This window comes from Dasypus novemcinctus, chromosome 11, assembly GCF_030445035.2.
Source record: "Dasypus novemcinctus isolate mDasNov1 chromosome 11, mDasNov1.1.hap2, whole genome shotgun sequence".
Classification (NCBI taxonomy): Eukaryota; Metazoa; Chordata; class Mammalia; order Cingulata; family Dasypodidae; genus Dasypus; species Dasypus novemcinctus.
The window spans coordinates 86,341,540-86,358,800 of record NC_080683.1 but is presented as its reverse complement, the minus strand read 5'-3'; the positions used below and the strand labels follow the sequence as shown (position 1 = coordinate 86,358,800).

Sequence of the window (17,261 nt, the reverse complement as noted above, 5' to 3'; positions counted from 1 at the left end):
TTCACCCTGGGCTGCTCTCCTTATGGGGCGCACTCCTTGCGCATGGGGCTCCCCTATGTGGGGAACACCCCTGTGTGGCAGGGCACTCCTTACGTGCATCAGCACTGCTCATGGGCCAGCTCTGCACGGGTCAAGGAGGCCCCGGGGTTTGAATCATAGACACCTCCCATGTGGTAGGTAGGTGGACGCCCTATCCACTGCGCCAAGTCCACTTCCCCTTAATCATTATTAAATCAAGTAAAAGTGAAACCTCTGAATCCAATATAACCTAATATGCCCAGAGGAACAAACCAGTTTACAAACATAATCCAATATCTATTTTTGGAATGCATAAACAATATCAAACTCCTACAGCACCCAAGTGGTCACAAGCATTTTTTTCTTTCATAATGTGTTGCAGTTTTTTTCCTTAAAGAGGGCTTTCAAAACTGAATGAACTTCAGATCTCACAAATGTTGAATCATGCCCCTGAATTGTTAAAAGGTGTGTTATTAGGGACGTCCATACTCAAAATATACTTGAATGAATTCAACTCTCAGTACTGAGGGGCTTACCGGTTCCCTTTTATTGCACTCCTATCAAATATTTACTGAAAACATAATAAATGCAGGAAGCGGATGTGGCTCAACAGATAGAGCATCCGCCTACCATATAGGAGGTCCAAGGGTTTGATACCCAGGGCCTCCTGGCTCATGTGGTGAGCTGGCCCATGCAAAGAGCTGCTGCATGCAAAGAATGCCGGCCCATGCAGGGATGCCCCCACGTAAGGGTGCCGCCCGTGCAAGGAGTGGCCCCTGCGCAAAACCGCAGCCTGCCCAGGAGTGGTGCTACACACACGGAGAGCTGACACAGCAAGATGATGCAACAAAAAGAAACACAGATCCCCAGTGCCACCTGATGAGAATACAAGTGGACACAGAAGAGTACACAGCGAATGGACACAGAGAGCAGACAACGGGGTGGGGGGGGGAGGGATAAATAAATAAATCTTTCAAAAATAATAAATGTAAGGGACTTATTCTGTAAAATGCCATATGCAAAGGGATGCTAATAAATTCTTATTGATGGTAAAGAGGAAAATTTTCTCATTTAAGATTGTGAAACTGATTATGGAAGTCAAAGCCTATGGCCACTTCCCCCAGGAGAGTGGCTAGGAGTTGTGAGTGTTCATTGTCTTGTCTGAGATTTCTAAGTCAGTCATGGCTGCTCATCTATCGCTAAAGTTAACACTGCACCAATATTTTTCTGACAACTGATATTTCCCTAAGTAAATTCATTTTTCTCATTCATCCCCTGCCTTGCTCTGGGCTCATTCATTCATTCCCTGCCAGCCCCACCTTGGACCAAACCTTAGAGTTTTTCATGGATGTTCCAATCAATAAATCTTGAAAATCTATTTTATAAGGTGGAAAGAGTTCGGTGATAGATTCTGCCCTGCTTCTGTGTCTGAAGACAGGGTTAGTCTAAATGTCAGGGATTTGAATGGTCCTGGACTTGCTCTGTCCCTGTCCCAACCTGAGGTTATACACACCTTCTGAAAAACGCAGGTTCCACTGGATTGAAACCCTTTATTTACCGGCAGATGGACATGCCAGCAAGGGTCACCCACCAAAAAGCATTTTAATACCCATGGAGAGCAGGACAGGAGGGGGCTGGCAGGGCAATGAGGCCCCAAATACCACTGCAGAAGTGAGGCTCTGGGGACCTCTGGAACCTGAGATTGGAAGTCTTTGGAAGGTGTGGGGGAGGAGTTTGAAGCTCAGGAGATCAACAGTCTCAGGCAGATCCCTTCAGCTCTCTAGACCTGCTATTCGCCTGTAAAACGATAACATTGGCCCAACTAGAGGGTCCCTGAGGGCCCTTCTAACTCTCACCCTGTGATAACACCTAACTCTGTTTTCCTATCAGTTTTCCAAATGACCCCCACGTAAGTCACCTAGCTACAACTCTGTGTAAAGAATAAAGGACCTATGAACCTGACACAAGCAAAGCTTTCTTTGTTGGCTTCATTACTAAATGTTTGGACCTTGGTATGGACTGAATTTTGTTCCCCAAAAAGATACGCTGCAGGATTAATTCCCAGGACCTCAGAATGGGACCTTATTTGGAAATAGGGTCATCTTAGATGGAATTCATTAAATTAAGATGAGGTTGTACTTGAGTAGGGCAAATCCCTCACCCAATGTAACTGATGTCCTTGTAAGAAGAGATGACAGGCAAAGAGAAGATGTCCGTGTGACAACAGAGGCAGAGATGAAAGTGCTGCAGCTGCAAGCCAAGGAGTCCCGAGGACTGCCAGCAAGACCTCAGAAGCTGGAAGAGGCAAGGAAGGATTCTCCTCTGCAGGCTTCAGAGGAGGCACGGCCCTGCCGACACCTGGATTTCGGGTTTCCAGCCTCCAGAATTGTGAGAGCTTGGTGTTTGAAGACACCCGCTGTGGTGGTTTGTGATGGCAGACTGAGGAAACTAAGGCACCCCTCTTCTCCTTTTTCAGAGCTAAGTAGAGCCCTGATCTGGGCAGGGAGAAGAAGCAGCCCCCAGACATCTTCCAAGACTCTCATTACTTTTCAAACGCAGTCCTCCATCCCAACAAGATTTCCACACTGCACAGACCTCCCCGTGCAGCCTTTCACTCTTTTTCAGCTCACTTTGACCTTCTAGCCTCTGAGGTTTTGCTCATACCACCCCGTGGAGCTATATCCTTCTCTTTTTTATCCACCCACTGGTTCTTTGGCACCCTTCTCACTTCCCCTCCTCTTCCTGACTCCCCTCTCAGGACCATCACGCCCCGACCTCTCCTGAGGACCCACAGCTCCTACAGTCTGTGCTCCTTAGTGGGGGACGGTCTTAATCTGCCTTGTTTTCTTTCTCAAGGGAGAAGTCATCAGCTTAGAAATCCTTAAATCTCTCACAGTCCTTGCAGTATGCCTTGGACTGAGTGGTTGCTCTGAAAATGTTTCTTGACTGGTTTCATAGTAGATGCACAATTAAATATGCATCCCACCTTACAAAAATTGCACATATTTTTACTAATCAGATGCTCACAACTGGTTGCCAGGGAAATCTTATTTCATTCCCAAATGGAAAAACTGAAAGTCAGAAGTGAAGGGACTTGTTTAGGTCTCCTGACACCAAAGTGCACGCTATGGAAAAAACTTGTGCCTTAGAGTCTGACCCTCAAGCTGGGCTTTGCTGCTTAATAGTTGTGAGACTTTGGGCCCTTTGATAGGCCCTCGGAGCTTCAATTTACTCACCTGTAGAATGAGGCTAATAATAATTGTACCTACCTCCTAGAGCGGTTAGATTATATGGTGTCGTGCATGCGTCTGGCACATGAACACATAGGGCTATAATGTTATTATCATTATTTTGCTACATCAGTCTAATGTATATTATCATTATTTTGCTACAAGTTGAAGACAAACTTGTTGCCTGTAAAGCACCTGGTACACAGCTGCCACTCTCTAAATATGTGGGCTAAGGAATCACTTGTTTCTCCTAGATTATCTCCTGCGTAATTTTGAAAACTACAAGCACATCGTTTTAGTGCCCAACAACATTTTTCTGCCCTCACCCCCCATCCCGCCCCTCATGGCTGACCCAGCAGGCGCCAGGTGCCCACCCGGGAGCCAGGCGGCTGCCTCGGGGTCGTCAAAGGAAGAAACCGCTGTTTGCTTCTCGCAGGAACCTGCTGGAAGTTGAACAAGTCCACCCGTTATTTAACACACCTGTAAATCAGCTGGAGCAATCCCGGGCTGGCAGCGAGGTGGAGGGTTTGCAAACAAGAAAGTGAAAGGGTGGGGGCTGAACCAGCTCCTGGGAGCACGGCAGAGACAAAAGGGCCACTCGAAAGGAAGTCACTCGCTCCTTGCTCCGGAGAATGAGTGTCAGAGACACAGCTACGGGCCAATGGAGAGGAGGCTTAGAGGGAATGTCCTTAGCAAGCTCCCCAATGGGGAGAAGTTTTGCTTTGCTTTTCTCTTACAGAGCACTAGAGCAAACACTCACTGGGAAAACAAGGACTGGTGCCAGAGCCTCCGGTGGCTTCCAAAGCCGCTTTTCCCGAGACAGGTCCATCAGCCCTCCTGCTCGCTCCGCTGCTCGGGAGTCCTGCTGTATGTACTCTGGGGGTCTGCGGGTGCCCTGATGGGGTCAGGTAGCAATGATCACCAGGTCACAGGGCCAGGAAACACCCACTTTGCTGGCTCACTCCTCTCCTCCCTGCCAGCTGGCTATTCTTAGCCACAGATATTACTTTCCCTCTCAACTTAATATATTGGAACTATTTTGAGAAAGTTGCTGGGCAAGGGAGGCTGATGCCAAATAGTGAAGCCAGTAAGGAGACAGGTGGCCGTCTCCCGCCTCCAGGGAGCATGCACAGGTCCCAGCTCAGGTCCCAGCTCCTTGGCCTACCCACTCTGCTTTGCCCTTTGCCCTGGACTTTCCCCCTCTTCCCTCTGCCCAGCAACCCTGCCCCCGCTGGACTAGCCAGCCCCCTGGAGAAGCCATCCGGTTAACTGGTGGCTGTGGAAATGCATATATTGCTTGAGAAATAAAAATAATACACATTTAACCTCACCAGAGGACTTTGAAGCCTTGTAGATCTTCCCAGGTGGCAGAGACCATTGACAGCCAAGGTCCTGCTCACAGCCCCTGCTCAGGGGAGCTGCCCCAGCCCCTCCTGAGCAAAGGTGGATCTTTATGTGTGGGTGGCCATGATTTGTTCCATGTCACCTGTTGCCCTGGCTATTGCTGACTGGACAGAAAAGAGCCACTGTCCCAAGGATAGATTTATAGGTTGGTTTGGTCCAATAAGTCAACCTGGTGCTAGAGCTTTGTCCAGTAGGGGTGCCAATGCCAACTGCACCAATGATATTTTCTCTTTCTGGTGTTTAAACCTGAGACAGAGAGTTAGAGAATGGAAACAGAGTGGAAAGACAATCAGGGAAGCACAGGCAGGCAGGGAAGCCGACAGATGAGCGGGACCCGTGAACTCCTGCTCAGTGGCCAGGGAGGGTGTCGAGGCCTCAGCCACCCTCTGGTCCCTACGCTGGGTGTCCAGTCGAGGCTCCTAAGAGGTTTGCCTCCTGCATTTCCATACGGATTCTCATAAGGAGCCCCCTGTATGAGCCCACCTCAGTGGGTCTCTCTTATTTACACCTAAAGGTTGAACGAAACAGGAATTCATCTGGTCCATGAACCAGCACCTGATCAAGTCCAGAGAGTAATCCAGATCTCCTCACCTCAAAAGAAGGTTCTCTAAGGGAAAGGTGTCAGGAACAGAGGGCAGAGGCAGTAGAACACAGATGGTGGGGGCAGAGAAGCAGGGAGGGAGAGTTGGTTTCCCATTAGAGTGAGGAGGAGGAGAGGAGATGAGGCACTCATTTGCTCAAACTTTCTGTAACATCGCCATGATCAAAGACAAATTCTCAACAGCAAGCATCGAGTTCTAAACTGCCCTTGGGTCATGCCTCTCATGGCTGTTCCTCAGGTGGCTTCTGGGAGCAGAGTCCACAGCTCTGCCACTCGTGTGTGCGCAGAAAGAGGCAGGATGAGTAGAAATCTCCTCCCAAAATGAATTTCTACCTACCTGGCATGTGTTCTAAAGGCAAATCCAACCCAGATCTGTGCTAATGTCAAAAACCCCATTAAGACCTTGTTGCCCATTGACTGACACTTAACAGAAAGAAGAGCTTAGAGAGATGGGATGTTCTCTTTATCCCACAAGAAATACCAAGAGAAAAGGTCTTATTTGAGAAGGTGTGGGCCTAAGGAAAGAACCTTCAGGGCCAGACTTTCTACTGGATGAAATAATCCTTCAAACAGGGTTTAGAGCCCATGTTTTCCCTCTGTGCAGGCCCATCCATGGATGGAGTACGGATTGCAGTTGTTGGGGCAGGCGTGATTGGGCTCTCCACTGCTGTGTGCATTTCCAAATTAGTGCCAAGTTGCTCCATTATGGTGATCTCAGACAAGTTTACTCCTGATACCACAAGTGATGTGGCAGCCGGAATGCTTATTCCTCACGTTTATCCAGGTGAGAGAGGGACGTCATCTCCTGTTGCTAGAATGGATATTAGTGGAGTTCTGTTGACAAAGAAACTGAATGTGTAAGTGTAATGAACAGTTTTAACATCCTATTGGGGTATCTGTCAGGAAAGGCTCAAATTATGTTGCAGGACAAAAACAACCTCTAAATCACAGCAGCTTAAAAGCACAGGTTTATTTCTTGCTCACATTATATGTTGATTGAGAATGGCCTAAGTTATGTTCAAGTGCACTTAAATTAAAGGGACTAAAGAGAGTTGAAAGAACTATTTTGGGACAGGGACAGGGGGATGTGTTTCAATGCAGCCCCAATACACTGATAGAGATTGTTGGGCTATGATCCATATGAGGTCAAATTCTGTTCTCTCTGCAGCTTATTATTTATTTCTTTGCTATTTCTAAATTAGCATTCCCAATCTGCAATTTTGGAATACAGTGTTAAATCAACATAGGCACATGTTTAAAGAAGGTATTATGAATCTACTACTAAAGAACTATTTTTTGACTCTATAAGAAGTGAATTGTTTTAAAACCCTGCTACTGACATGCCTTCACTAATCTGGGGACTTTGGGAAAGCACATGTTTCTAAGGGCCTTTCCATCTCTACTACAAATTCCTGGGACACCTCTCTAAGGAGTGCTGACCCAGCATCTTCTCTGTCAGTCATGCATCTCTTCCGTGGATCCCCAGTAGTGGCCCCTCAGGATTACCAGTGGCCTGCCCTAGTCCTGGCCAGGACACTCACTCATGACCCTTCCACAGGGATCAGACTCACTCATGACCCTTCCACAGGGATCAGCCCAGTACTTCACCCACAGTTGGATTCGTCTGTGCTCTGGTTATGCCTGCCCTCCATGCCCACACTGGACACTATTATTTTTGTGTGTCATCCCTTACCCTTGTTTCCTCCCTTACAGGCCTGGCACCCTTTCAGGTGCCCGGATCCAGCCCCTTGGGTGCTGGAGGGGATGCCTGGGGCGTGGGGAGCAGTGACCCACAGGACCTGGATGAGAGGCGTTTCCTGGCGTGCTCCCTGCACTCCCCCTGCTGACCTCGTAAATGCTACTCTGAGTTGGTCTATGATTTTGTGGTGTGGAGGGCCTGTGAAGGCAATAGTGGTGCTAGCTGGGAAATCTGACCTGCAGGGCGCCCTCCAAGCAGTCCACCCCGCAATGCAGACCTTCTTTCCTTACATCAAGAGGGCAAATTTCTCCAGGCTGCCTGGTTCACCCGGACCCCAGCATCCACATTTTGCCACCCATCATGTGTTCAACCACCAGGGAAGGGGTCCTAGGTCCTTTCTTCTACAGTCTTGATGATGTGACCAGCTTGATGCCTCAGCCATGAGCTAACTCTGCTCAGGTTGGTTATGCACCCTTTAAGGATCTCTGGAATAGACCTAGTGCCAAAGACCACCTTCCAGCTCACATGTCAGGTTTTCTTCCTATGCTCAGTCAGTTTCCCCCCAAAGATCAATCATATGTGAGCAGATGTGGACAGCATGTATCAACGTTCAGAGCTCTGGTCACTGGTGGACCCTCCACCACAATGCAGTGCTTTTTCTAAACGTTCCTTCCTGCCTCGTTAATTTTTTTCCCCCAATTTTTCAGAAGGAACTTATCTGAAGTTTAGCCATTATCATTTTCTTTTATGTTCCACTTTGCTCATTTCTATGATTACAGATACATCCATTCACAAGCAGAAGCAGTGGTTTAGAGAGACCTTTGAGCATCTGTTCGCAATCGCCAATTCTGGAGAAGCTGGAGAAGCTGGCGTTCACCTGGTGTCTGGGTAAGAGAGGAAATCTGAAGTGCTTTTAGAAGTCCAATGACCTTAACAGATACTAGAGTTCAACATGAAATATTTACTGAATGTCTTGGTACATTAATTAGTACATCATTGGTAACCATATATAGTAGCACTCAAATTATTCTCTTTGCTGTTTAGAGCAACCATGATTTACCACTTTTATTCCTATTGATGAGAACAACCCAATATTTATAAATCCAAACATATGCCTAGAAGCTCTTGGTAGCACTACTGCCAGCTTCTTGCCTCATCCACCCTCACCCATGCCAGTTACTTAATGACAACTCGCTTCCTCTTGACAACCCTTGGCTGCACTCTAGTCTTAAAATGAAACTCGACGACTTGATGACCTCCAACTTGGCTCATCATTCACAACCTCTGCCTCCTGCACATTCCCCATTCCAATTTAGAGATTCTGTTTAGCATTGAGGCTTACCTTTAAACTTTTTGACATTTTGCTTGCAATTTACATAAAGTCTTGTGCAAAATAGAAAAAAAACCTTTCCTCAAAAATGCATGGGAAGTGGATGTGGCTCACCTGATAGAGTTTCTGCCTACCATATAGGAGGTCCAGGGTTCAAACCCAGGGCCTCCTGGCCTGTGTGGTGAGCTGGTCCACTCACAGTGCTGCCATGCACAAGGAGTGCCATGCCACGCAATGATGACTCCCACGTAGGGATGCCTCATGCGCAAAGAGTGCACCCTGCAAGGAGAGCCACCCCATGCAAAAAGCACAGCCTGCCCAGGAGTGGCGCTGCACACACAGAGAGCTGATGCAGCAAGATGACACAACAACAAAGAGACACAAATCCCCGGTGCCACTGAGAATGCAAGTGGACACAGAAGAACACAGAGTGAATGGACACAAGAGAGCAGACAACAGGGGAAGGGTGATGGGGTGGGGGAGGGAGCAGAGAGAAAGAAATAAAAAATAAATCTTTAAAGAAAAATGCATGGTCCAGCAGAGCTGGTGTAGCTCAGTGGTTGAGCACATGCCTTCACATGTATGAATCCCTAGTACTTCCTAAAAAAAAAAAAATAGTCAAAACAAACAAATACATAAATGCATAGTCATAAGTAAATAAGGAAAATCTGGGCAAAAGCTTTTGAGAAAAAGAAAATTAAATTCAGTCTTTAAAAGATATGCTGTTTTAAAATGTCTTATTCACCAGATCCTAAACCTGTAAAATTTAGCTCCTGAGTTATCTGAACCCAAGAGAATGGCAAAATATTTTCTTTTCTTTGTATTTATAGTAAGTGTAACTTTAAATTGCTTAGAGATTGTCACATGCACTTCACTAGCCATGTGTTATTTCACTAAAATTGGCTTTTTCTCCACATAATATGTTTGAGTTGGCAGATATTTAAAAGTATTCCTACTCAAGAAGTGCCATTCTGGGCTGATGTGGTTCTGGGATTTCGAAAGATGACCAAGGCTGAGCTGAAGAAATTCCCCCAACATGTGTTTGGTCAGGCTTTCACAACCCTGAAATGCGATGGCCCTGCCTACCTCCTGTGGCTAGAGAAAAGGTTGGTTGAAATGGCTCTTTGGTGCTTCCTTTATTTATTATAGTCGTAAGTAACTTCATAATTATTCATGAAGTATATGCTGAAATGCTTTGTGGACCTATGGAGCTCTTTTGCATTGTGTCTTTTCATTCACAAATGGCTAGGGCTTCGTAAAACAATCTGAAGACAGACTTTATGTCACAAGGAGTGAATCACGCCACACTTCCAGTGCACATCTTGGTGCACAATTTGTATCTTAGTTCCCTCATCTGTAAAATGAGACATTTCAAGTTTATAAGCACCCCAGCTATAAAATTATAGGGTACTCTAGTTCTTTGGACAAATGAAGCTTATGCTTATTATAAATTATTATAGTTTTTTCTCATTAGTGATGAAGAAAATAATTTCATTATTTTCTTTTGTCATAAATAAGAACTCTACACAGAGGGCTTATCTCAATTATGTAATTGCTTCTTCACCAAGGTCAGCCCAAAATATCTTGAACTTGTGGCTTGGCTTTCAGAACTTCCGATTTCCAATTAGGAAACATAGCAAGAGTATCTTTATTTGAGGCACCACAAGTAGCCACTTTTTAGTTTAGTCTGGAAATTGCTTATGTGTTGAGGGTTGTATGTGTGGTAGATGAACAGGAACAATGTAAATTATTGGAGCAAGGTTAGAAAAGTGACTTAAGGTGAGCAGCAGTGACAATGATGTGATGCCTGTATTTAGATTTAGGATAAAGAAAAATTGATTTCATGCAATTCATTAATTCTACAAATCTCTGTTGAGCACCTATGATAGATCTGGCACTGTGCTAGAAACTGGTATAAAAAAGGATAAAAGGTGATCACTTGTCCTAAGGAATTTATAATCTGTTGGGGGTGATTACATATTTGTGTATATGTGTGTGTATATATATTAACATGTATATGTTAATACACAATTGCAGTAACCCCTGCTGAGGGTTAAATAGAGATGTACAATGCGAGTAGAGAAGGGTCCTGAGTTGGCTGGTGCAGGCCTGCAACAGCTTGCTAGGTGCTCTGCTCATTCTGACCTCATAGCACTTGATATGGAGCATTTTATTTTTGTAAGTTCCAGCTTCTCTTTTTCCGTTCTTTTTCTGTGCGTTGGAGCTTCGCTTCCTTTCTGCATGTAGGTTATAGGAGTTGGGGAGAAAAAGGGTAATGTGCTGCTCTTGCCCCTGCAGCACTCTGGGGAGGTCAATTTGTTTGAGATAATGTCATCCTGACAGTAAAGGTAGCAATGAGTGCTGGGGACAGAAGACACACCCAGGAACGCAGGGAAGCCACAGGGAGGAGAGCTGGTCCCAGCAGTCCCCCCACCTGCCCCTTCAGCGCCCCTTCTCTGCCTCTCGTGCCCTGGATTCCTGGTGCTTCCTCTAGCCCCTTCTCCTTGCCCCTGCGGGCCTCCTCTCCGTGTGGATTAGCCGTCTCCCCCTTCCCTTGGGGCTTGGTATCTAGCCCTAAGATTAGCCTTTTGTGCTGCGAATTTTCGGGCTAGGAAGGCAGGGCAGCATCTTGGTGAGGACGGGGACCCCTGGGCTCACTCTGGTGCCCGCCCGGCGGGGTTGCCACACAATCCCTGCTGGTTCCTCGCACACGGGGGTCTATTTTGTTGCTCCTATGCCTCTTCTATAGTATGTGGGTGTTCAGCCTGCAGTGTAAGGGCTCAAAAATGAACATTTCACTCGGCGAGCCACACAACAATGGCTTCAGCAGAAGCACTGTCCTTCGGAAATCATGTAAACTTCCAGGAAAAGAAAAAAACTTTTCACCACATAAATTATGTCTTTAGCATTTTTCAAATAATTAAGGGGATTACCCTCCTGTGGAAAAAAAAAAAAAAGAGAGAGAGAAACAATTCCTCAAAGCCCTCAGAGATTTTCTCCCTCGGGAAGATCCTGTTTTGCATCTTGGGCCAGTGGAGCCACATTCTTCGGCTTTCTACTTGCCCCTTCCTGGAGGTGACTCCCAGAGGCGGCAAGTCCTTGTAAGAGTATCTCTTCCACCGGGCAGCGTACCTAATAAGTCACCCAGAGGGCGAGGATGGCGTGTCCATTTCTGCCCTAAGCCAGGCACTCTGATTTCATCGCGCAGGCCTTACCCTGGGGTCCTGATGAGACCCCAGGCTGACCACAGCACGGACCGCACCGGCTTCTCTGCCGACCTTTCCTCCCCGCCGTGTTTGGTAAGCCCTGCCTTATCAGGGCTGGCCCGCTTCTCCCATCTTTCTTTCTGCTCCTGGATCTTCTGTTTTACGGGGCCTGACGCACCGCAGCGCCTGAGGAAGACGCTCCGGGACTTCCGCGGCAGCTGTACAGAAACGCGCCCCGGCCCGGGAAGCGGCAGGCGGGCCCACCCGACAGCGCCCCGCTCCCCGAGCGCCCTTCCCCGTGGCCGGGCCTGCTCCGCGCGCAGCGCCCGCCGCGCCAGCCAGGGCCCCGCCCGCCTTTCCCGCGCCTCCCTCCTGCCCCGCCCCCCTGTGCCAGCCCCCAGCCCCGAACCGGGGGCCTCGCGGGCGAGCGGCGGCCCCACGTGCGCGCTCCGCGTCTGGTGCGCGTGCTCGCGTCTCCCCGGCTGTGCAAAGCTCAAGCGGGAGGGCGCCGGGCAGGAGGGTGGGGAAAAGATGGTCGTTGGTTTTTTTTCTGACAGCAGCAAGATTAGTAGGAAGAGGAGAAGGAAGTAGGGAGAGCAACAGCCTTGGGGACATCCACCGGGACTTGCTTAGCGGCCCAGGCCGCTGCAGAACTTGCTCCACCCAATCCCGCCTGCTGGACCACTAAGCGTGCCCGCCACCCCCTCCAGAAGCACTGCCTGGAGAAACCCAGGGCCTCAGCCACACGCCTCTTTCCTGAAGGGAACAGGCTTAGAGGGACTAATACGAGTTCTTGGAGCCCACAAGGTGGGGATGGCTTTGCTGGGGAAGTGGGAACAGGATGCTGCTTATTTTATCAGAGTCTGCATAGCAAGGGAATGAGTGAGGAACGTGGTCATTCGTGGTCATTCGTGGCCATTCGGTGACAGGTCCAAGAGAGACTATGTATTTAGTTGCTGTATAAGCCTAAAAAAGCATTTAAAAATTCTATTTTAAGTATTTTAGATAGAGCTAGATTGTCACCATGAAGAAACAATGGGGATTTTTCCATGAATCTTTATGCCTAGGCCTATTTACCAACTGAGATTTAAAATGAGTTTTCTTTTTTTCTCATTTTCAGACAAAAAGAATAATTTTCTGATCACTGTTAATAAGGCATCATGCTTTAGGCTTGAAACAAGGAGTACTTTGTTAATTGCCTGCCCACAGGACCATGTCTAATAAATTATTAATCTAAATATCTGAAATGTCCACCCCTCCCCCTAGTTCCTTAGCCACCTCCCTGGTCCTGGCGCCCTTGCATGGCTCCCCATCTTCAGCAGGGCCTTCCCAGCTCTTTGCTGTCTCTCACCGCTCCTCTCCTCACTCAACGCTGCATCCTCATTCCAACTAACTTTAAAACAGTACCCACCTTCCTGGAATGAGTAGAGCTGGGCTCCGTGCAGAGGTGGGGAGTCACCCCTTCCCAGAGCTGAGTCCCTGGGCCCCAGGCAGCCACATTCGCTCCAGAAGTTTCACAGATTCTCTGAGTCGGTGCCCTTAGCATCTGGCTCTCACCCTCTATCCCAGGAAGCTCTAACGCAGTGTGAGGGGCCAGCGGGGAAATGGATGACAGTCATCTCCTCCTTCCTCCACCCCTCTGTGGTGGAGACACAGCTATTTCAAAAGCAATCTGGTCTGCAGACAAACAGCGAGCCTTCCCTCAGACTCTCACCTCAAAGTGGCCTTAGATCCTTAGAAGGGAATTTTCACTTAAGAGTTGCATAACCCAGACAACATATTCTCAGAATAAAGGTATAATCTGCTTCAAAGGAGTGTTGAAATTTCTACCTTTGGCAAGATGAAAACCGCTTAGATTTTTAATGACAAATTCCCACTCCACCCCCAACTCCTCCTTATTAAGTTCCAAAACAATTGGGGTCCAAGTTTCAGCCCGTGAGTCCCAAGGGCAGTCCCTTGGCTCTGCTGGGTTACCCTGCACCCTCCCTCTGACTTTGAGTCTCCCCTCCTGCAGTCGCCACCCTCACCGCCCCCAGCGCTGCTGCCAAAGCAGCCCCATGTCTGACTATTGCCCCTTCTCTCAGTGCCAGAGCTCACCAGGGACCCCGCCCTTCTTCTGTGTCCCTGCTCACCCTAGAGCCTCTACCTCTCTGTTTAGTGCTGCCCCCAGACTCCTCCTTTGCCAATGCAGCTTTGGCTTTCGCTCGGGCTGGGAATGGGCGGAAGGATTTAGGAATTGTCCCTAGTCCCCAGAGAGGATATGAGGGGACTCTCCTTTTCTCCTGGTAGGTGCAGTGTGTGTATGAGTGTTTGTGTGTGCACAAAGAAGTGCCTAGTGGAGCCCCGTCCTCCTCAGGGTCATAGCCAGATCAGTTTCCCTCCGTACCAGAGCTCCTAGTGAGTTGAAGGAAGGGGCCTGAAGATAACTGTCGCCATGTTTATGTGTCAAGCTGATGTGGCTGACTTTGTGGCTTGGTGAAAATGGGCACACAAATGTTTTAGGGTGATGAGCTCAAAATGGCCAACACCTATTCAGCCAATTACCAGAAGACATGGGGCTGAGGGCTAGGTTGTGAGCACCACACAAGACATAACCTCTTCCCTTGAGGAATTGTCATTTATTGATGTCAATTCCTTAGAGTTTATTGTGTGTAGTAGCTTTTGTAGAACTGTCATGTCCATTTCATTTGAACTTCACAACCATTCTTTGAGAAAGGCAAGAGAGGTGTCATCTCCATAATGACAAAACTGGCATTCAGAGAAGTAAAGTGATTTGGCCATGAGCTAAAGGCTAATGAAAGGCAGGACTGGGATCTAACCCCACGCTTTCTCTCATTTGGAACTTAGTTCATCCTATTCAGTATTTCCCCTCCCTTCTCCCTGGCTCCTTGGTAAGCTCCTTGGGGATAGCAATCATGTTGCAAGAAGCTTTGGTCCCTCTTAGCTGAGGGTCACACACCCTGTGTGTGTGGGACACAATTGCCAAGTCTTTGTTATTAAGTCTCCTAAATTATACACGTGACCTATAATTAGGACAGAGGACCTGGATATTTCTTTTATTTTTGTTATTGATATACTTGGTCCAAAAAAATTACCGAATTAGCACTGTCCATTAGTCCATTGGCCATAAATATTTTGTGTGCCTGTCATGCTCACAGCCCTGTGGTAGACATAAGAGAGGAGGGTGGCAAGTATGTAGCTCTTGCCCAAACCTTTTGGTTAGGGAGATTATAATAATCCAGAGGAACATGCAAGAGTTAATAAAATGAGATAAAATGTCTAAGCCAATAATTTTAGGTGTTGAATGGTATAAACAAAATGTGCTTGGAAGTTTGTAGTACGAGATAACTTGATATTTGTTTAGGAACTCCATAAAACATAAGAAAGAGACAAGGCATATGATTCTCTTTTTTTGAATTTTCATAATAGGTTTTTATTTAGATTCAACTTTAGGCATCCCCCATTTCTGAGAATGGTAATAAGCTAGTAATGGCCAGAATTTGCCCTGCTTGGGCCCCTGGCAGTGTGTATCCATTGAATCGTTGCCTCACTTTTGTTTCCCTGTTTCTGTCCTTCACTTCCTGTAGTGGTTGAGCAAAGTGTCTAAGCCGTGTCTCATAGTCTCTGTTTCTTCCCAGGATAAAAGAGAGTGGAGGTCTGATTCTTAGCCGACGGATAGAAGACCTGTGGGAGCTTCATCCATCCTTTGACATCGTGGTCAACTGTTCAGGCCTTGGAAGCAGACAACTTGCAGGAGACCTGAAGATGTTCCCTGTGAGGGGCCAAGTCCTCAAAGTTCAGGCTCCCTGGGTGAAGCATTTCATCCGAGACGGGAGCGGGCTGACCTATATTTACCCTGGTGCATCCGACGTAACCCTGGGAGGAACTAGGCAAAAAGGGGACTGGAATCTGTCCCCAGATCCAGAAAGCAGCAGAGATATTCTTTCTCGATGCTGTGCACTTGAGCCCTCCCTCCAGGGAGCCTGCCACATAAGCGAGAGGGTGGGCCTGAGGCCCTCCAGACCGGGCCTGCGGCTGCAGAAAGAGCTTCTAGCCCAAGAAGGGCGGAGGCTGCCTGTGGTCCACCACTATGGCCACGGGAGCGGGGGCTTCTCTGTGCACTGGGGCTCAGCTCTGGAGGCTGCCGGGCTGGTGAGTGAGTGGGCACGTGGCCTGAGGACCCTTGCTCCCAAGGCAAAGCTGTAGGTGACCTGAGATGACAGCAAATGGCTCTGGATGCACCATTTAAGCCCTGGGGCAGGTTCAGATGGCTTTTTGATTGTATGAATGTTTAGTTAGATGCTGGAAGCACCTTTCCACACAATCCACGGGGGCTCACAAATCCACGGGAGGAGATAATGTATGGAAAACACTTAAACCCGCTGTCAATTGCAGAGCTACCCATGGTCCTCTTGGCTTATAGTCAAGTGAGTATTATGATTCCTCTAAATAAAAGTACACAGTGACAGGCAATTTCGGTGTATTATATTTAATTGATGACAGCATGAGCACCGCTAGTACCAGTGGTAACTTCTTCCTCTCCTCAGCAGGTAATGATGGCAGAAGGATGCGGCGTCAACTCAGTGGTTGTCTAGGGTCAACCAAACAGTCAGTAATAGAAAGGATCAGCCTTTCCAAGGCCACAAATGGTTGAGAGCTGACTTATTGTATGGTTGACGGTGCATTTTTGAAAATTAAATATCATGTGCAGCCAAAGAGCTCATTTACTAATTAAGATGGAACAATCGTTCAGAATGAAATATAACCAAAGGATACAATAAGGGTAGTTAAAAAGTATTGGTAGGGGTGAGTGTGTGTCATGATCAGATGAGTTTGGAATTACTGAGTTAAATAAATTTAACCTGGTTTCTTGACTTAGACCTACTCTAAGCCTTTAATATGTTTATGTGTGTTGTGAGTTGTCAGAAGGGATTTTGCCTTGGGAAAATGGAAATGGAGGTCCTATTCAAAGAGGTAAGGATGGCTTGAGGAGAAATAAATTTAATTTTAATTTTTTAGGGGGAATATTGTGTGAAGTGATAATAAGTTCTATTTTGGACATCCTGGGGAAGATGTGGGGTTGGCAGTAGAAATCTGGCAATGAGAAATTCCAGCACAGCTCATTTTACTGTTTTGTACATTCAACTTTTGCATATGATTTTGTTTAAAGAGAGCATTCTGTTAGGAAAAAAAAGATAAAAGAGAGAAGAGGGGGAGAGAGAGAGAAAGAGAAAAAGAGCAGTCTTCTAGACAATCTTAAACATGCCTTGCAGCATTAAAATTCTCACATTAAATCAAGTGTGGGTTCTTTTCTATAATTTTCCACCAGGGGGTGGTGTTGTATCAAAATCTGATAAATTGGCAAATTTGAAAATTTGACAATCACCAGAAATAAAAAATGGATACCTGGTGCGTAGAGTGTGTTATTCGTTTGTGTGTTATTGCTTCGGAGTTTATATGCCTCAAGTGCAAATGCCCTGAATTCCGTTTAAAGTATTTGAGAAATGTACAAGCTTCGAAAGACCGAAAACACACATCACACACAATCCATGAGAATGTGTATGACAAAATGACATTTTAAAGGGGAGAATTAAAATTTTTTTAAATGGTTGAAAATAAAATTGAAGAATGCTGCTCAGAATAGGTAGCATTTCCATTATTTCTCAGTGAGTTTTAGTGCCTCTTATTCATTCCTTATGCCTGCAGCATTTTCATTTTCTGTAGGTAGGCTCCTGCTCTACCACCTTGGCCTATCTGCTCCTCTAGTTTGTAT

At 47.0% G+C, this 17,261-nt stretch overlaps 1 protein-coding gene across 2 annotated transcripts; it reads left to right on the top strand.

Moving 5' to 3' along the window:
- The first annotated feature begins 3,937 nt into the window (after positions 1-3,937).
- Positions 3,938-16,898, top strand: DDO (D-aspartate oxidase). Of its 2 annotated transcripts, XM_004475935.4 has the most exons (5): positions 3,938-4,115; positions 5,858-6,037; positions 7,732-7,840; positions 9,212-9,388; positions 15,127-16,898. In XM_004475935.4, the coding sequence occupies exons 1-5, from the start codon at positions 3,953-3,955 to the stop codon at positions 15,692-15,694; spliced, it is 1,197 nt and encodes a 398-aa protein (XP_004475992.3). In that variant the 5' UTR covers positions 3,938-3,952; the 3' UTR covers positions 15,695-16,898. The 2 variants fall into 2 exon arrangements, with proteins under 2 accessions (XP_004475992.3, XP_004475993.2); XM_004475936.4 differs by lacking the exon at positions 5,858-6,037.
- Positions 16,899-17,261: the final 363 nt, after the last annotated feature.